Source organism: Danio rerio, chromosome 20 (genome assembly GCF_052040795.2).
Source record: "Danio rerio strain M-AB ecotype USA chromosome 20, GRCz13ab, whole genome shotgun sequence".
In the NCBI taxonomy this organism is placed as follows: Eukaryota; Metazoa; Chordata; class Actinopteri; order Cypriniformes; family Danionidae; genus Danio; species Danio rerio.
The window spans coordinates 22,093,194-22,111,754 of record NC_141040.1 but is presented as its reverse complement, the minus strand read 5'-3'; the positions used below and the strand labels follow the sequence as shown (position 1 = coordinate 22,111,754).

The 18,561-nt window shown below is 38.0% G+C and overlaps 1 protein-coding gene across 4 annotated transcripts in view; it reads left to right on the top strand.

The window, feature by feature from the left end:
- Positions 1–18,561, top strand: part of cdc42bpb (CDC42 binding protein kinase beta (DMPK-like)) — a 145,268-nt gene that overhangs the window by 46,600 nt on the left and 80,107 nt on the right. For all 4 annotated transcript variants that reach the window (XM_087297630.1, XM_087297631.1, XM_087297629.1 and 1 more), the window contains 3 exon segments: positions 8,643–8,726; positions 15,058–15,153; positions 16,701–16,849. In XM_087297630.1, the coding sequence (XP_087153756.1) occupies positions 8,643–8,726; positions 15,058–15,153; positions 16,701–16,849 (329 nt within the window).

The window sequence follows — 18,561 nt, the reverse complement described above, 5'->3', positions numbered from 1 at the left end:
AGTGTGTATGGGCTTTGGATAAGTGGATGGTTCATTTCACTGTGGCGACCCAGGACTATACCGAAGGAAAATTAATGAATTACTGAATAAATTAGACCATGATAAGAATAAACCAAGAACAATTCAAATGTTGGATGTCTCATAGTGGATGTTGAAAATAACAATTTTCTATTAAAAGTCTAAATGTGATGCTTTAACTAACACAAATATGTGAAAAGCAAGACAATAATGCTGAGATTTGAGAATGCTAAATGTCTGGAGATTTTGAATAAAGCTTCTTCACCATATAATCCATAAAGCTAAAACAATTAGTTTATACTCTTCAATCAGTTACTTCTTTTTTAGTCTTTCAGGTGAGATTATGCTGGGGAAAAATGTTCATATCAATTTAACTTATAACAGATGATGTTAGGCTAAAAGCTAAAACAATTGTATTTCTTAGTTATGATAATTTAACAAATTTACGAAGCTGAATAATTAGTCAAAACCTACCAAAGTCCATTAGTTTGAGGAATAAACATCAGATTAATCAATTATCAAAATGTTTGGTTGTTGCATCCTCAGACTGACTTTGAAAGCATTTTGTTTTTTGGAGCTTGAATGTCTGGCTTTTTGTGGTCGAGGTTTAGTGGTTGACGCATCGATGGCACTCCTTTTGCCTCACCTGAGACATACTCTAAATAATTATTCTGTTGAATAGAACAAGAAAAACATGGAACAGGGAGGGGAATCAAGGAGAACTAGATTGAAGCAGACATTTTTTACATAACGTCACAGTGAGTCACTACAGGGCAGACAAAACCTGTGCTGTAATGCCTTCACAGAGTCAGGGCTGTACGTGTTGAGGATGAGCGCTGATCTCTTTATCTGCCGTATTGAGTTAGCACAGTGATTCACTCATCAAGTGAATGATTAGGTCAAAGTACATGCCAGGCCCTGTCCTTAATATTGATTTAGAGAAGACGGCGGCTTCAGTTCTCTTAAGGTGCACTGACATAATTAAGATTGTTTGCCAACTGCAGATCTGCAGACCCACGCGCTGCTTCTAGTACAACGTTTAGGCATTTCCCTGGCAGAACTCCAGCTTTTTGTTATTGCAGGGCTTCTGGTGTCCCCTAAAGTGTCTGAAAAATGGTTATTATTTGGCATTGTTTTTTTCCAAAATGAAATCTGGTATATAACAACAAGAGGGCTTTCATTTATCTCTAAGAGCCTAGTAATTCATTTTTCTTGAAGAAACTTGGTGGATATTAAGGTATTCCATTTTGGATCAGTGTTTCCTTATTTTCACAGGCCTCAGTGCTAAAGGTCCCCATTAACAGTTAATAAACTGATTGTCAAAGGAAATGAAAAGAAATGTCTTCAGCATACAGAATATCTTAACTAAATGGCACCCAATGGGTTTGGTTGGGTTCAGGCTTAATTTCTTGAGTTTTATATGGGCTTAGGCTTGTTTGGTAAATGAGCAGTTCGACCAATCTGAGAAAGATGTGATTGTCAAGGATGTAAAACAAGGAGGTAACATCGGCAACCACAGCAAAGTCTGTGGTCTGGGAAATTTTTATAAGCATACATTTGAATAATTTTGGACTGTAAACGAGTTTAAGCTATTAAAAAACGGTCAATCAAAACGTTGGGGTCTGGTCGCATCAGGCTCACTTTCAAGACCCAATTACGTCTTTACACTCTTTTAAACCTAGTCAACTTGTACAAGAAACAACCTGAGGGTGGTAAGTGTGTGTTGCATAACTTGATCACTTTTACAACCTTTCCAGGTTGTCCACTCAGAATGTACACTACCAGACAAAGTCTTGTTGTCGATCATTAGTTGTGAAAGCAGCAAACAATATCATGACTTCTAGTTGATCATTTGTAAAAGTGGCAGAAGGTGAATTTTTTCCAGTGAATCATCTGTTAAACTGCATCTCAATCATCACAAATACTGCAGAACAGGGGTGTCCAAACTACGGCCCGCGGGCCATCTGCGGCCCGGCAATCAGTTTTGTGGCGGCCCCTGAGGCTTTTTATAAACATCAATAGAATCTGGAACGTAATTCAACAAATAACCACCGGGTTTCACTATCAAATGCATTCAATTATATATGCATTCAAATAATTCAATTATATATATATATATATATATATATATATATATATATATATATATATATATATATATATATATATATATATATATAGGACACCCCTGCTGCAGAAGACTAATTGGAACCCACATGGACCCAACATTCTCATAGAAATCAGTCAAGGTAAAGGAAAAATCATAGTTTGGTGTTACATTCAGTATGGGGACATGTGAGAGATCTGTGGATGGCAGCATCATCAGCCTGAGGTGTCAAGACATTTGTGCTGCCCATTACATTACAAACCACAGGAGAGGGCAAATTGTTCAGCGCTCCTTCTCATACTACAACCTCCACATCAAAGTTTCTGAAAGCAAAGAAGGTCAAGGTGCTCCAGGATTGGCCATCCCAGTCACCAGACATGAACATTATGTCTGGGGTAAAATGGAGAAGGGATTGAAGCTGAATCCAAAGAATCTTTATAAACTCTTGGAGTCCTGCAAGAACGGTTTCTTTGCCATTCCAGAAGTTATTAAGAGACATTGCAGAGATGTATGGATGCAGTCCTCCAAGCTCATGGGAGTCATACACTATGATAACTATTTTTCCACTGCACCATGACTTTATATTCTACATTATTTCTGTTAAGCGACAAGACTTTTGTCTAAACAAAGTCAGATCTTACTGTCCTAATTAAATAATTAAAAATCAAGACAGGTCCTATTTTATTATGGTAAAATGAGTGTTATCTAGAGACCTTTGCCTTTTATTTAAGCCACTTCTGATACAAAATGATCAACTAGAAGTCAAGTTATTGTTTGTTGTTCCTAAAACTTGGATAGATGACAAGACTTTTGTCAGGTAGTGCTCATCTGTAAACTGGGCGATTTCAAGAACAAATGCATCACATCTCACAGGGAACAAATTAGACAAGAGTACTGATGACAACTAACAAACAAAATCCAAATTCTGACTAGCCTCTCGTAAGAGAGACCTGTCCTCACAGAGACCTGTTCACAAAGCCCAGATAACTCACCATTGTAGTTCATACAGCTTTTTAAACTCTACACTGACAAATGATTGGCAGTTCGGGCCCAGATGTCAATGTCGAACATCCACCAATGCCATTCGGACCTGAAGGATAGGTGTAAACGCTGTACTCGCTTATTCACACAAAAGCGAACACGCATGATTTAGACACAGACAAATACAGTGAACAACTGTGTTTTAAACCGTAAAAGTTTAGTTCACCCAAAAATTAACATTCTTTGATCATTTACTCTTCTTCAAGTTCTGTTGAATGGAAAGAAAATATACTGAAGTATGTTGTTAAAAAAAAAAAAAACACTGACTTCCATATCTTTGGGTGTCAATAGCTGTATTTTCCCCAAGATTTTTTAAGAATATCTTGTTTATTTGTTTAACAATACTTCATAAAAGTTTTAACTTTAACAGCAGAAAATGACGACACTGCTAGGACATGTCTGTATATTGATTTGGCAAATGGTGAGCTGACTTGACTATGACAAATTTCCAAGAGTTGAGTCCTCTATTACACTCTACATTATGCAATAAGTATATATGCAATATGCAATAAGGCCCAAAGCCAATTTTAAATGTTAAATTACGTTCTCAGAGTGATGAAACCCCTTCCATAACTTCAGTTTAGCACAGTTGCCTAGCACCAGCCTCACTATACACATCCTTACATCACTGTCACTCAGTCCACTTTGATCCCTTTGGACCTTACGGTTTACGTACATAATCTCTCCCTCGGACGCAAGCATATTGGTGACAATCACATTTTGATGTCCACTTTGGTCACCGCCTCGCTCCCTTTCTCTCCTTCTTCTCAGACCTCCCCTGCATTTTTAATCAGGTCAAGCCGACTGCATTTGTGGAAGCGCGTGTCTAAAAAAGGAGAGGGAGAAAGAGGGCAGGAGACACCGGGGGAGGAGGAATTGGGGGGGGGTTCAGTTTGTTTTTGTAATGAGGTCAGTTATCAGCCTTACAGATAAGAAGCATGTGTGCGATTAAGCCCTCTGTTTGAGTTTGTCGTCAAAGTGTATCTTTCGAATACTTTGATTCATGCGCAAACACACTCCAGAGGACATCAAAGGGGCTCCGAGAGCGGAAAACAGCAGCAGGGATCATAATTTTTGCTCTTAGAACGCAGAGCTACGCTTGGCTGTGTGTTCTTTGCTGAAGCAGCACATTGCGATGTGGACAGGTATGCGGACAGGGTCCACGTGAGGGGGCGCGCTGGTCCTCTGCTGAGGGTAAACACACATCATGTGATGGGTCCCGAGCAGAGAGGCAAAGTACAGGGAAAATTCATGACTCCACTTAACATTAGCCGACTGGACAGTCACAAGTAGCCAGTGGACAGAAGATAGGAGGATAACAAAGGTCACGCATAGCTCGAGTTATGTTTGAGAGTCAGGGGGAAACACTTAAATCTCAATGTGATATTTGTATTTATAGCGAACAGCTCCAGTTTTCAATTTTAGGGGCTTTCATGCTTGCAACAAAAAAGCTCTATTTACAAGTTTAAGATGAGGTGTGTGTGAGAGCCTCTCTGTGAAAACACAGTTAAAGTAATTTTGTTGTGATTCACTGTTTTCCACATAAAATCATTCTACACAGAAAAATATAGAGTTAAAATATAACCTCAGATGATTTCAGATCATTTCAGAATTTCAAATGTTGCTCAGGTTTTTTATCTTATTTTTTGCTGCACATGTTTCAGGTTTATGCAAGTGCGCACCGTACAGGCATGAGTCTAGGGGCCTACTCACACTATGCCATCCGTACCGTGCCCAGGCCCGTTTCCCGGATCGTTTGAGAAGTGTGAGTGCGCTGAATCGGGCTCAAGCACGGTTCACTTGGCCGGCCCTGGCCCGGTTGGAAGAGGTGTGCCTGAGCGCGGTACTCTTGGGCTTTGGCGCGGTACGCTTGTGTGTGAGCGCGAAACGCGCCAAAGCCCGAAACCGAAAGCGAGATGTGACTTTTAAGGGACTGTTTCATATGGATTTATTAATCATTCTTACTGTTCAGTGATCGCAAACTGCCTTAGTTTATTAAAGATGCAAACTCCTCACTGCACGCCAGCTGCGCGCCTTCAGCAGACCTCCTCATTCCTGCAGCACGAGAGCTTTGATTGTTTGAGCGCCAAAAGTGGCGGATCTGTTCGGTAAAATATCTGACTGCGTGTCCCTGCATCCCTAATGACTGTTTGGCGAAATATTTGACTGCATGTCACTGCATAACAAACGACTGAAACGATATAACTAGAAAAATCTCCACTGTGCTGCTGAGTGAGAGAGCGTATGGCAAGCCGTTTTAATATTTAAACCTTGTTCTGACTATCCATAAATATATTTAGAGATATAATTATATATTTTGATAAGTCATTATTATAATTCGACTTGTCAGAATGACAATTAGAGATATCTGCAATTACAATTGTACTAATACGAAATCAGATTGGAGATATCTGCAAATAAATTATGACTAGTCATATTCCTCCATTGACTTCCATTGAAAAATATTTGCAGATATCTCTAACTGAGTTTTGACTCGTCAAAAATCCAATTCAAGATATCTACAACTGTAATTCGACTATTAGTAAATTAATTAGAGATATCTTCAAATATATTTGTAAATATCTCTAAATATGATGAATTAAAGACATCTCCAAAGGTATTATGACTAGTAAAAACTCAGAGATATCTCTAATTACAATTGTGACTAGTCAAAACTCATTTAGAGATATCTGCAAATATTTTTCAATGGAAGTCAATGGAGGAATATGACTAGTCAGTCATAATATATTTGCAGATATCTCCAATCTGATTTCGTACTAGTACAATTGTAATTGCAGATATCTCTAATTGTTATTCTGACTAGTCGAATTATAATTATGACTAATCAAAATATAATTAGAGATATCTCGAAATATATTTATGGAGTCAGAACAAAGATTTAAATGCTAAAAAGGCTTGCCATAGAGAGCGCTTCTAAACAGCGCAGCAGCGATGACGTAAGCGTGCCGAGGCCCGATATGGTGTGAGCGCGGGCCGTCGGGGGAGACGGGAGTGGGGACAAGCGTGCTTTGGCCCGGTTCGAGGCAACTGTACCTAGTGTGAGTACGGCCTAGGTTTGGCATCAGTACGGCTAATCACCATTGGATTCTTTTATTGTTGCGTATGTGTCTATTTCAATTTTGGTGTGTTTATCCCACAGGACTGACTCAGATGACTAGTTTATGACAGATATAGGAGATTCTAGCATAAGAGTAATTTTTTCCCCTTTTTTGTGCTTTTTGTTTTTATTTTGTGTTGTATTGTCACTAAGGGAATGCTTACATGACACAATTTTTAAATAAAAATCATTTTTTGTTTAATTCAGAAAATTAATAGACATTTTTAAGTGTTGCCTAGTCCTAAGGTACTGTCCCTGACCTCCATGAGATAAGAACTGGGCAACTTGGGTGGTGGTTTTCATTTTTAAGAAATGGAACAGAGGGTGTTCTCCAACTATTGGGGGATCACACTCCTCAGCCTCCCTGGAAAAGTCTATGCCAGGGTACTGGAAAAGAGGATCCAGCGGACGGTTGATCATAGGATTAAGGAGGAACAATGCGGTTTTCATGTGGGCCGTGGTACACTAGACCAGCTCTATACCCTCACCAAGGTGCTCGAGGGTTCATGGGAGTATGCCCAACCAGTCCACATTTATTTTGTGGACTTGGAGAAGGCATTTGATCGTGTCCTTCGTTGAATTCTGAAGTCAGACTTTTTTCCGGTGCATGTTGGACTCTGGCAGGGCTGCCCTTTGTCACCAATTCTGTTCATCATTTTTATGAAGCGCAGCCTTTGGGCTGGAGGGGATCCAATTCAGGGACCACAGGATTTCATCTCTGTTATTCGCAGTTGATGTTGTTCTGTTGGCTTTGTCCAACATGGACCTTCAGCATGCACTGGGGCAGTTTGCTGTCGAGTGTGATGCAGCTGGGATAAGAATTAGCACCTCCAAGTCCGAGGCCATGGTGTTCCTTTGGAAAAAGGTGGCTTGCCATCTTCAAATCCTTACCCCAGGTAGAGGAGTTCAAGTACCTTGAGGTTTTGTTCATAAGTGAGGGAGAGATGGATCGTGAGATTGACTGGTGGATTGGTGCAGCAGTAAAGCTGTCGATGTACCAGTCCGTTGTGGTAAAGAATGAGCTGAGCCGAAAGGCAAAGCTCTCCATTTACCGGTCAATCTACATTCATACTCTCACCTTTGGTCATGAGCTTTGTGTCATGACCAAAAGGACAAGATCTTGGATACAAGCAGCCGAAATGAGTTTTCTTTGCAGGGTGGCAGGGCGCACACTAATGGATATGGTGAGAAGCTCTGTCACCTGGGAGGAGCTCTAAGTAGAGCTGCTGCTCCTCCACATCAAGAGAAGTTAACTGACGTGGTTCAGGGATCTGTTTTGGGTGCCTCTTGAAAACTTACCTAGAGAGGTGTTCCAGTCATGTCCTACAGGGCATCGAGGAAGACCCAGGACACGCTGGAGGGACTATGTCTCTCGGCTGGCCTGGGAACGTCTCTGGATCCCCCGGAGGAGCTAGAGGAAGTGTCTGGCAAGACTGCCTTGACTGCTGCCCCTTCAACCCGGCCCCTGAAAAGCAGTTAAAAAGAATGAATTAATGAATTTTTAAGTGTTCTTTGCAATATTATTTTGCCTATTTGTAAGTATTTTGACATTTTAAAGTAATTTTTTAAATGATTGTAAATATTTTATTGAAATGATACTACGTCACAAATGTGAACAGTTTTTCCTCGTGAGCATAGTCATTGTTGCTGACATGGCATTAAGTCATAATAATTTGATAGTTTACAAGTAAAATGCAAAATATGTTGGTTTCAGGTAGCAAAACTTGCATGATTGATGCTTCATGAAATTAAAAGTCATGACTTGAACACACATTTTATAGTTTCATCATACGTCATGAGCTGCTCCTGTTGTTTGTGATTTTTGTTATCAAGCGAGTTGTTTTCTTATGTCAGTCAGACTCGGCAATATCACGATGGCTCACTTTATTATCACCGTCTCCTCCCTGACTACAAAGTCTTCCTGCAGGCAGGGTGTTTGCTCTCTCCATCCCACATGAATAACCTCTACCAGGACACTCCTCCAAACTGTCTCTGTCCTAACACTGACTCACTCCCCTGAAGGGAAGACCTCGGTTACCCTTGACATTTTTGTTGGTACACTGTGGTCTGCATTAGCTAGTTGATGAGCGCCGTTTTGCTTTTTAAGCAAAACGTCATCTGTCTGAAGCCTCAGCTTTTGCTCTTATGATTTTTCAGAGGCATCAGAGATCAAAAGCTTCTCATTCAGTGAGTTTCTGTCCCGTGGGCGTTCGGCATAAGTGGGCCACGAGTGCATATGATGAATAAATGAGCAAAATAAAAAAATAAAAAATCGAATTCCCTATGGTCTCTGAATCATGCTGAGGTTTAATTTGTTTGTATGCATGTGGTGGTTAATTGCTCTTCTCGTCTGTCTAGGTTGCTGTGGTAAAGATGAAGCACACAGAGCGGGTTTACGCCATGAAGATCCTCAACAAGTGGGAGATGCTGAAAAGGGCTGAGGTAAAAATGATTCTGCTCGTGGCTCGTCATTGTTTGTTGTCTTTCAGGGTGCAACTAAAATATTTGCCTTTTTATATTGACACATTCGTAACCACCAGTCATGGCGCCTGAATCACAAACAAATGTCTCCGAGTGTGAAAATGATTCACCAAACACAAAGCTAGTTAGTATTTTGTATCACACACACTGATTTAATGGATCTTCCATATCTAGTACTTGAGCTCTTCACTGATTTTTGTTAAATCACAATTCAGATTTGTGTGCACTGTAAAAGCATTCTTGCTGCCTTTTTTTTTTTTTAGTTGAATCAAATCAACTTTTTTAGTCATCTCAACTTGCATCAATCCAAACGGCTAAAAATATTAAGTTAAACTTAATATTAGAAGTAGAAGTTAAGAAATTATTTTAAACCTTATTAAAGGACTACAATAAGTTAAAGCAACATGAAAAGGTTTGTTGTCTGGACTTATTGTCGTACAATTCTTACAGTGTGTGCTTGAGGTGTGCTATGCGTACTTAAGATTACTAAAGTCAGCTTTAAAAAAATAAATAAATAAATTTTAGAAATGCTGAGCTGACTTTAGTCATTTTGGCCCCAAGCAGGGCTGACATCAAGAGTTTCCAAAATAGAAATTTTGACCGCATTTATTGAAACGTTATTATTTCTTGTAAATTGTTATTAAATAAAAAAATAAATAAAATCAAGTCAAATGAATTGAAATAATTTATTTGTTAATATATATTAAAGCAATAATAAAGGTGCAGTAGTTGATTTTCTTCAGCGACATTTTTTGTTGTGCTGGTTGAAAGTCTCTTCACATTATAATATTAATGATTAATCTAAATGTATTTACATGTGTTTTTATATTCTGGGTAAAGTATACGACTAAAAATGTTCATCCAATTAATATTGTCGGGCTGACAATTCCCATAATTCTGATAAGTAGCCCAAACCGTCTGTCAGTTACTTTTGCACGCTGGAGGAAGGATGACACCATGGCTGAAGGATTTCTTACAAGTTATGTTTTAAAACTATTTTAGTCATGCAAAACTTATGTAGATTTAGTTGTTACAAATGGGCTATATGCACAGAAGTGCTGTTCAGCCACTGTAATCTTCCGGCGAATGACTGATGTGAGTATTTTCAGTTTCATAAGGCAGAGATTATCAATTAGTGGTCCGCGGGCCTCAGCAATCCTGCATTAACTTAAATATTATACTATAATTATTTGATTTTAAAATTAAATGAAATATGCCATAATGAATAATAGTAGTTATGGCATTCAGGTTAGTTCGGACTTTTGCACTTTGGTAAAAACAGCCTCACTGCTAATTACAGACATAACTGTGGCTTAAATTTACAACCACTGCACGTCAACTGGGACCACGTTCTTGTATAAAGCAAGCAGTCACGCGAATGTAAAGGTAACGATGATTATAATAACCAGCTCGCGTGTGCCTCACGTCTGCCACTCGTAATGTATCACAAGTCCGTTGATATACAAGTCGCACAAGTCCGTTGATATACAAACTATGCGTGCTCTCTCTGTGTGAACACTTTAAAATATCCGCATAGTTGTCCAAATTAATGGCCTGCGAGTGTTTTATTATGGACGTGCGTCCGTACAGTAGAATCCAGTGAGACTCGGTGGTGTTTCAGTAGAGAACAGCTGTTCACTGTTCATGTCAGGGAACTCCAATAATGTCCAGCTGCAAACCAAACTGCCTTCAGATCGATGTTTCAACAGATTTAGGTTTTTTTAAACTGTATTTTACATTTTAGGGTCATTGTAAGGTTTTTTATATTAATGGATAATGATCAATAGATGAATAGAAGTCCGTCTAATTCAAAGCAGCAGCAGTTTTTTGTCATTTTCTGTAGTCCTGTCAGGTTCCTTTACTGAAGAAAAGGCTCAAATACTCTGCAGTTGTAAAGAATAAGTGAAGAATTCAGCAGCATTGAACCTGTCTGCATTAAAAAAAAATTAAATGCATATTATTATATTTTATATTATATTAAAAAAAGATTTTAAAAAATTTGAAGAAAAAGGTGGGCATCAAAGTAAAAAAAGTATCCACAAGTGTTGCTGTAACAGCCGAAAGAGGAGAGGAGAGGAAACGTTACCTCACGAATACGCCACCAGGTCAAAGGTCCACAGTGATAGAGAGATAGAAGCATAGATGGAGTTTACAGCTTTCATAGCAGTGAAATAGTGGCTTCTGAGTTCTACTGTAACGTCAGTGTCAGTGAAAGACTATAATTGTGCACAGCTGTCGGCTATTTAAGTAGTTGGAGCATTTTATTTACTCGCCCTCATCATAGTAAGCTACCGCGTCATTACGCATATGAGATAATTGATGTCAGTACGTAATAACTGGTTATAATTATTCATGAACCAATACCAACTTTTCTGTGTCTGCATCGCAGTGCGTCTAAGAAACTATTATTTTGGACACTACTATTTTTTAAAGCCTTAATTCTCGAAAGAAAATTCTCTCATTTGATCTATATTCAGTCAAACCGCTCTAGTCATATCTATAGAAGCGCAAGGTCATTTTCTTTTCTACTCCTAATCTTTCTTGCCCCAGATTCATCCCGATCAGTCCTGACAGTGCCCACGGGCTTCCCACAGGCACGTCAGGAGAACTTTTGTCACTTGGGCTTGTCAGTAATCCTCTTTGAGCTTCACTGCGCTCCTTTTATTCCACCTCGCATATCCAGAGTCTCAGTTTAAACAGCGAAGATCTGAGACTAACATCTGAAATATTAGGAAAGTGATTCACATTATCAGTGCAGGTGGATTGAGGTTAATTTATTGAACGAGTTAACAAATACTCTTGATCTCTAAAAACTAGGGCTGCAAAATAATTAAAGATAAATGACATTTAATAAAAAAACAAAAAACGCAAAGAGGTCAGTCAGCAATAAATTAAAGTAGAAGCTTGAGAGTCCATTTTCACACTAATATGTTTTAGTTTAAAAATATATTATTTTCTCCACCTCTCTTTCTGTCCGCACTGGGACAGAATATTTTCAGGCAGCAAAAAAAGTATCTTTATAAAAAATGCTCTTTTCACAGCTTCCAAAATATGGTAACTTTTTAGTCATGTGACCAAGTCAGCTAAAATGGTGGACAACATTGTACAGTCAAGGTTCCTACGCGCTTTGTAAAACCTTGGAATTAAGAAGATTTTTTCCAGTTATGAAAATTGCCTGCAATTGAAATGACCAAATGTCCTGGAAATAATCCTCGTTTTTTTTAAATAAAAATAAAGGAGAGAAAGCTTCTTATAGATGCTACTAGGGTTGTGCTATATTTAAAAAGGCTATCTCAAGAATTAATGCTGTTCTAGGATGCTGATAACAACCCTATTTTGCTTGATTAAAAAAGTTTTTGAAAGTTTGAGATATTTTATTAGCTTACTTTCAAAATGTCTATACGATTCTGATTAAAGACACCATGTAGTACTTTTTTTTTTAGATTTTAACAGATAAGTGTGTGTTGAGCATCAGTTCAGACAACGCTAGCATCTGTCAGCTATAATTGTAAGTAAAAATGGATAATTTCCAGGTTTAAAATAATTATTGGGGTGGGATCAAAATCGGTGACGTAGCGCAAATCTGCAAGTGGAGTGATGAAGCGTCGGTTTCTCATTATTATTCATAGCTGAGTTTTCTGCCCTATGAGAATACCCTGCCTGTTAATTATTCATGAGAGCAGGTGCTTTCCGTCTGTGTTGCATTTTGATGACAAACCACAGACCTGCCAAGCTGTGAAACAGTGCATGGCATGCAGTATTTAGCTTTTCATGAAGGGTCGTATGTGTTTGTTTCCATGATCCACGGGGTTTGCTGCATGGTTTTCCCAGCGATGCTGTAGGGCTAATATAGCAAAGCTGTTGGTTTGCAGCAAGCATTTTTGTCTGAGTTATACAAGAATTGGAGTGGTGGATTGTTGTCTTTTATAAGTTGGGTTCGTTACCATTCAGACACATCACCTAAATCCATGCTGCTGTGTTCGCACATGTTTAAAATCCTCCAGATTAATGACAGGGATATTGGTTGGAATAGACATGCTGCACTGCTATCCATTGTGTCTACCTTCAGACCTGGGGATTCAGCCATTCTCATTTATAGGGTTTAAAAAAGATTATCTTTATAATGACAAAACAAATTGTGCTTTTATGAAATTATGAATAACCCAATGTAGATGTCACAGCATTAAATTATTTACTGTTTATTTCTTTGCATTTTTAACTTTGTAAACTATAAAATCATGCGTCTCCTCACATTTTGTAATTTTTTTTTTTGCATTTTTTAGTTTATTTTATTGTTTATTTATTTATTTTTTATAGTTGGTGAGCCCACTGACACAAATTTTTTTTTGCCCCTTTTTTTGTCCCTCTGCTCACAGCTTTCCACGCCCATCATAAAAACATTTTTTTTAAAAAGTTCTGAGATAGAGTAGAAACGAAAGTTTCATGACACTTTAAATCAATATTGAAAAACAGTAGATTAATAATTTAAAACCTGAAGTGGTCAAAAAAAAAAAAAATAAATAAAATAAACAAGATGGTATTATCATACATAACTTCCTCTCCACAAATTTTTTTTTTATTCCACTTCATTTAACATTCCGACTTTGGTAACATATTGGTAGTTACTGACTCAGTACTAAGCCTGTGACTGATGTATTTGACTGTTTGTGACAAACTTTCATCAGGAATTACCTAAAACAAATTCTGCAAAATGCTTTCTTAAAAAGAGTGGGAAGCTTTCTGTACTTCAGTTGGTTGGGACGCATTTTAATTTGACAGCATTATTGAAGATTAATGTCAAGGGCCGTTAACATGTTGTTGTCAGCCATCGTCTTCTGTTTTGGTTGTTCATTTACATGACAACTGCATTTTTGTGATGATTTTTTTTTTGTCCGTGTAAGCACCTGAAAACTAGAGAAACCAATGACGTCATGCACATTTAGGCAGGTGTTGATTAAAAGCAAATACAAACCAACACACATCAGCTAAGTGAATTTACCTAACATAATAACTGACAGCGGAGGACGCATTTTGCACACAAAGCAAATTATACATTCACACCAGCCTTTTGTAAAAAGGTAACCTCACCAACTATTGACCTGGCATACATAAAACAGCGCATGTGTAACGTAAAACTTTTAAAAATGCAAAGAATTTAAAAAGGAATGAACCTTTATATTTTTACCTACATGATTGTTGTGTAAACGTAGCTGCAGTCTGTATAAGCTCCAGATTGGATTTATTCAAAGTACACAGATAGTTTACTCTGAGCTTCTGTTTTGGCACATCTCCCAGTATAAATTCTCACTTGAATTTGCAACTTTATACTCCTATGCTACTCGCAGCAACAACTCCAACTCCCGGTCATTTCATTTAAAAATGTCAGAGCTCAACATAATGCTGGAACCATTCAAAGATCTGTGAAGTAAATAAACAGCAAGCAGAAGTGATGCTGATCAAACCGTCTTAGATCTTAATGCATGTGCAGTACAGTATGAATGTTTTTTTAACCTTTATTATATTCACCATGATATACAAGTCATGATATATGAAATGCTGTTTCCGGGTCCAAGCCGCTACACATTTAAATTGAGAAATTATTTGTTTATGACCACTTTTTAGTCCTATCACACAATAAAGTGAATTTTATATAAAATCAGAGTGTACACAGCAGTCTCTGGACTTGCTGCATCACAAATAAATGCTTTGCGTTGCGTCACACTTAACAATCGGTTTGGACAGTGTAGTTGAAACTGTAATACATGAGAAGCAGACAGAGAGGAAATATCGACAAAGGGCGACGAGCTGTGAATCAAACTCTGGTTGCCGTGAGCACCTCAGTGCTATATGTTGGTGCACTTTAACACTAGGCTATTGGCACCGACATGAAAGCATTTATAGTCTTTTCAATGTGGATGACCAACTTTTGGGAAACAATTGAAAATGATAATGTGGACAACAATTGCCTTTTTTTCACTGAAAACACACTTATTTTCTTTAGCTTTTAATCATGTGTTGTGAGTATGTATTTGAGCTGTTTTATGTATTTTGTGTTTTATGTACAGTACTTTCGTAACCATTGTGGTTGTCTGAAAGTTATTTAGGAATTAAGTTGAGCTGAGTTAAAAATCACAGATGATGGATAACCAAGATGTTGTTACTCTCTAAAAAAAAATTCCAGTCGTCGATGTTGTAGTAGCCTAAAAAGTTCATAATGTATTCATAATTTATATAATGTAATATTTCAAGTGCTGTTGGAAAAAAATGGTTTTAACCTAATTTGTCTCTGCAGACGGCATGCTTTCGGGAAGAGAGGAACGTCCTGGTGAATGGAGACTGCCAGTGGATCACTACCCTTCATTATGCTTTTCAGGATGACAACTATCTGGTGTGCATCTGTCCCTACACACACTTATTTGCATGGAATTTAACTGAACATAACATATAAAAAACATTATTATTTTTTTGTTAGGAATAAGTTCTTTTTAATTTATTTTGAATGTTTAATAATACAGGGCTCGAAATGACCCTTTTTGCTTGGTAGCACAGGTGTTCCTAACTTTAAAAATGTATGCGCACCAACCAAGATTTATTGCATTTAAAATCAAAACTAACAAACAACCAAAAATCTGCATGCACTTGTAACTTTAGGTGGTTTCTAAAACAAAATCTGTCAGTGTTAACTCATTCTCTTGTATCCGACCTCACATTTTCATGGCTGTAGCTCCCTGTCATCTGAAGTAAGACATTCACTGAGAGATTGACCGCTGATATCAACCAATCGATTTGCGTGCAGTGGGCCAATCAGAAGAGCTTGAAGGCGGGGCAAGCATTACGGGAATTGTTTACTGCAGCAAGTTGACATGACAACTGTTTTAATCATTCCTAAGCGCTGTTTGACGCTTCTAGATGCAAATATGCATGCTGCATAAATGTCTCCTAAATCTGTGTATGCGATGAACATTCACACAAATGCTCCCAAATATATTTTGAGGTCGCATGGATAAAATTTCGGGCGCATATGCGACCAAAACGGTAGCAATTTCGAGCCCTGTGATTGCTTTATTTTTTATTATGTTTCTATTTTAAAATTCTATTTGTTTTGCAAAGTTTACATTTTTATTTCAGGGAATTGGCAAGGCAAGTTTTTCATATCCTGTTTTATTAAAGCGTTATTTTAATTAACTGAAATAGTTTTTAGTTGTTTTAGTTAATGATCTCTACCACTTATATTTGTGTATAAGATAAGCTAGCCTGTAATATTATAAGTTTTATAATAATAATATAATAAGTGTTTATTTTTAGGCTGTTATTTTAATAGTAATATTATTATTGACAGACAATTGTTTAATAAGAAGCAACAATCGAGATCATTCGCCAAAACTTACATTTCACCGAATTGGCTCCACACTGACTCTCCGCTCCACCAATAGCTGGTGTGTGGATGTAGTGCGCACTGGTGCTGTTGTCCTGTGGCAGCCGTCACATCATTCAAGTGGATGCTGCACACTGGTGGTGGTGTGAAGAGACCCCCTCATGATTATGAAGCGCTTTAGGTGTATTGCCATACACAATACATGTGCTATATAAATGCATATTACATTACATAACAAACTACATTCATAAATTAAATGTCAATTATTATCATATAACCTTAAGTTTAATAAATTATTGAGCACGTGTACATTATTATCAGGGAAATGGATAAGTTTACCATGATGAATTTTTTTTTATTTCGCAGCTTCTGATAGCACAGCCTCTAACACAGTAATTCAGGAGGTCACGGCACAATGCGTCCTGTGTGGTTTAATGATAAATATATTGCAATCACACTGCTCTTTGATGTCTTGCGTTTGATATTATGAAGTGCTGAGTCGGTGTTTGTGTAATTGAATGGTGTTGTGTGATAAGAGATGATAATGTCTCCTCCTGCAGTACTTGGTGATGGATTATTACGTTGGCGGTGACCTGCTGACGCTGCTTAGTAAATTTGAAGACCGGCTGCCGGAGGACATGGCCAAGTTCTACGTGGCGGAGATGGTTCTCGCCATCCACTCCATCCATCAGCAGCGCTACGTACACAGGTGACACGAATACTGTGTTTGTGTGTATGAATGGGAGTAGTATGAAGTGCCACATAGAATTTAAATCAAACTTTGCTTATCGACGTATACATAAAACACGTGCATATACACCTATTCACAAAGTGGCACAATTTCCATCTAAACCTGAAAGAGATAAAATATGATCTTTGTGGTATTTTAATAGGGACATCAGAAACTTAATTTACCTCTTGTAAATAGGGGCGTAATAGGTCCCCTTTAAATAACAAATAGCCTCTTGCCTATTTCTGTCTGTTTTTAGTCAGAATAAGGCCACATTTTATGCATATGGCCATGTTTTTAATGCTAGACTAGTTCCAGACAAAACATCCCATATCCCACATCCCATAACAAATTATGTCTATATGTTTGAATGTAATCACAAGCAAGTCAGAGTGGTCATTAGCATGGTTTGAGTGATGGGCACACTGGTGGGATCTCCTGTCCACTCCCACATGAAATATTTAATGAAATGACCGCAGATGGCTGTAGTGTTCAGGTTTTGGGGCCTCTTCCTGGCTTCTCTGTCCTGGGCTGCCTTCCGGTCCAGCTGAGTCCCCTCTTCCTTCCTTCTGTGGAGGCTTATGAGGGGCTTCACCTTTGATACAGTAGCAGCATTGTTGCAGTGGTAGTTCTCCAAAGAAAATGAGTGTCTACTTGTCCTCATGTTAGCTAAATGAGAAGTCACAAAAATAGATTAAAGAATGTTCTGCTGCACTCGATAAAACTAATTTGTGAAATGGAATGTTAAATGATCAAAAACAAAGGCTGTGAGGACTTGTTTGGCCTGGGTGTTTCTGAGTAAACATGAGGATTATGAGCAACATTTGGTCTCTTTCATGATGGGCCTTTGCTCTTTCAGCATAAACTTTTTATTTTAGAATTTTTATAATTTATGTTAGGATTATTATACGTTGTTTGTTACCATTTAAGTAATTTACATTATTTGTAGTTATAAGCAGGGCTTTACATTAACACTCGCCAACCTGCCAAATGCGGGTAGATTTCAGCTCTGGCGGGTAAGACAGCCGCTCCCACTAGCCACTTTGGCTGGTTGGAAATAATTTTTACATTGTAGTTTTCTTAAAGCACGGTTCGACAATAAGAATGGACCAATATGCATGCTAATGTGATCTTTGAGAAGCAGCACGGCTGACAAAAATAACTGTTTGCGCATGCAAAAGCGGGTGAATAACTTATGAGAGCATGACTGTTAAAAAGCACTCACGCTCCTGTTTACTTGCGCGAAACAACTGTGTGTAGAGGTAACACAACTGCAGTCCGTTCTTCGTACCTCACTTAAATGATCTAAGATGATTTGGCAGATCCTGGATCTGTTCATCTTGATAACTGATCTCGCTAATTTGGTTCTTCAAACAAGATTGTGAATCAGAATAAAATGTCGGAATAAACTGATCTGAGATCCCTGCATGTGCTGTGAAGGACAAATCTATCGGTCCTCAAAATCATGATCAGTAATGCAATGATTGGCTGACGGCACAGCAGCGTAATGACATCATCTAATTAATATTCAATTATCCATGTGAGTGAAATTACTTCAAATTAGCAGTAAACGGTTTGTTAAATATGACACGCAATAACTTTCCATGTTTGTTGTGGGCTGCAGGTTTTACACTTTCATGTGTCAAGAGTATTCATCATGTATTTCAATGCATATCAATGTATTTAGTTCT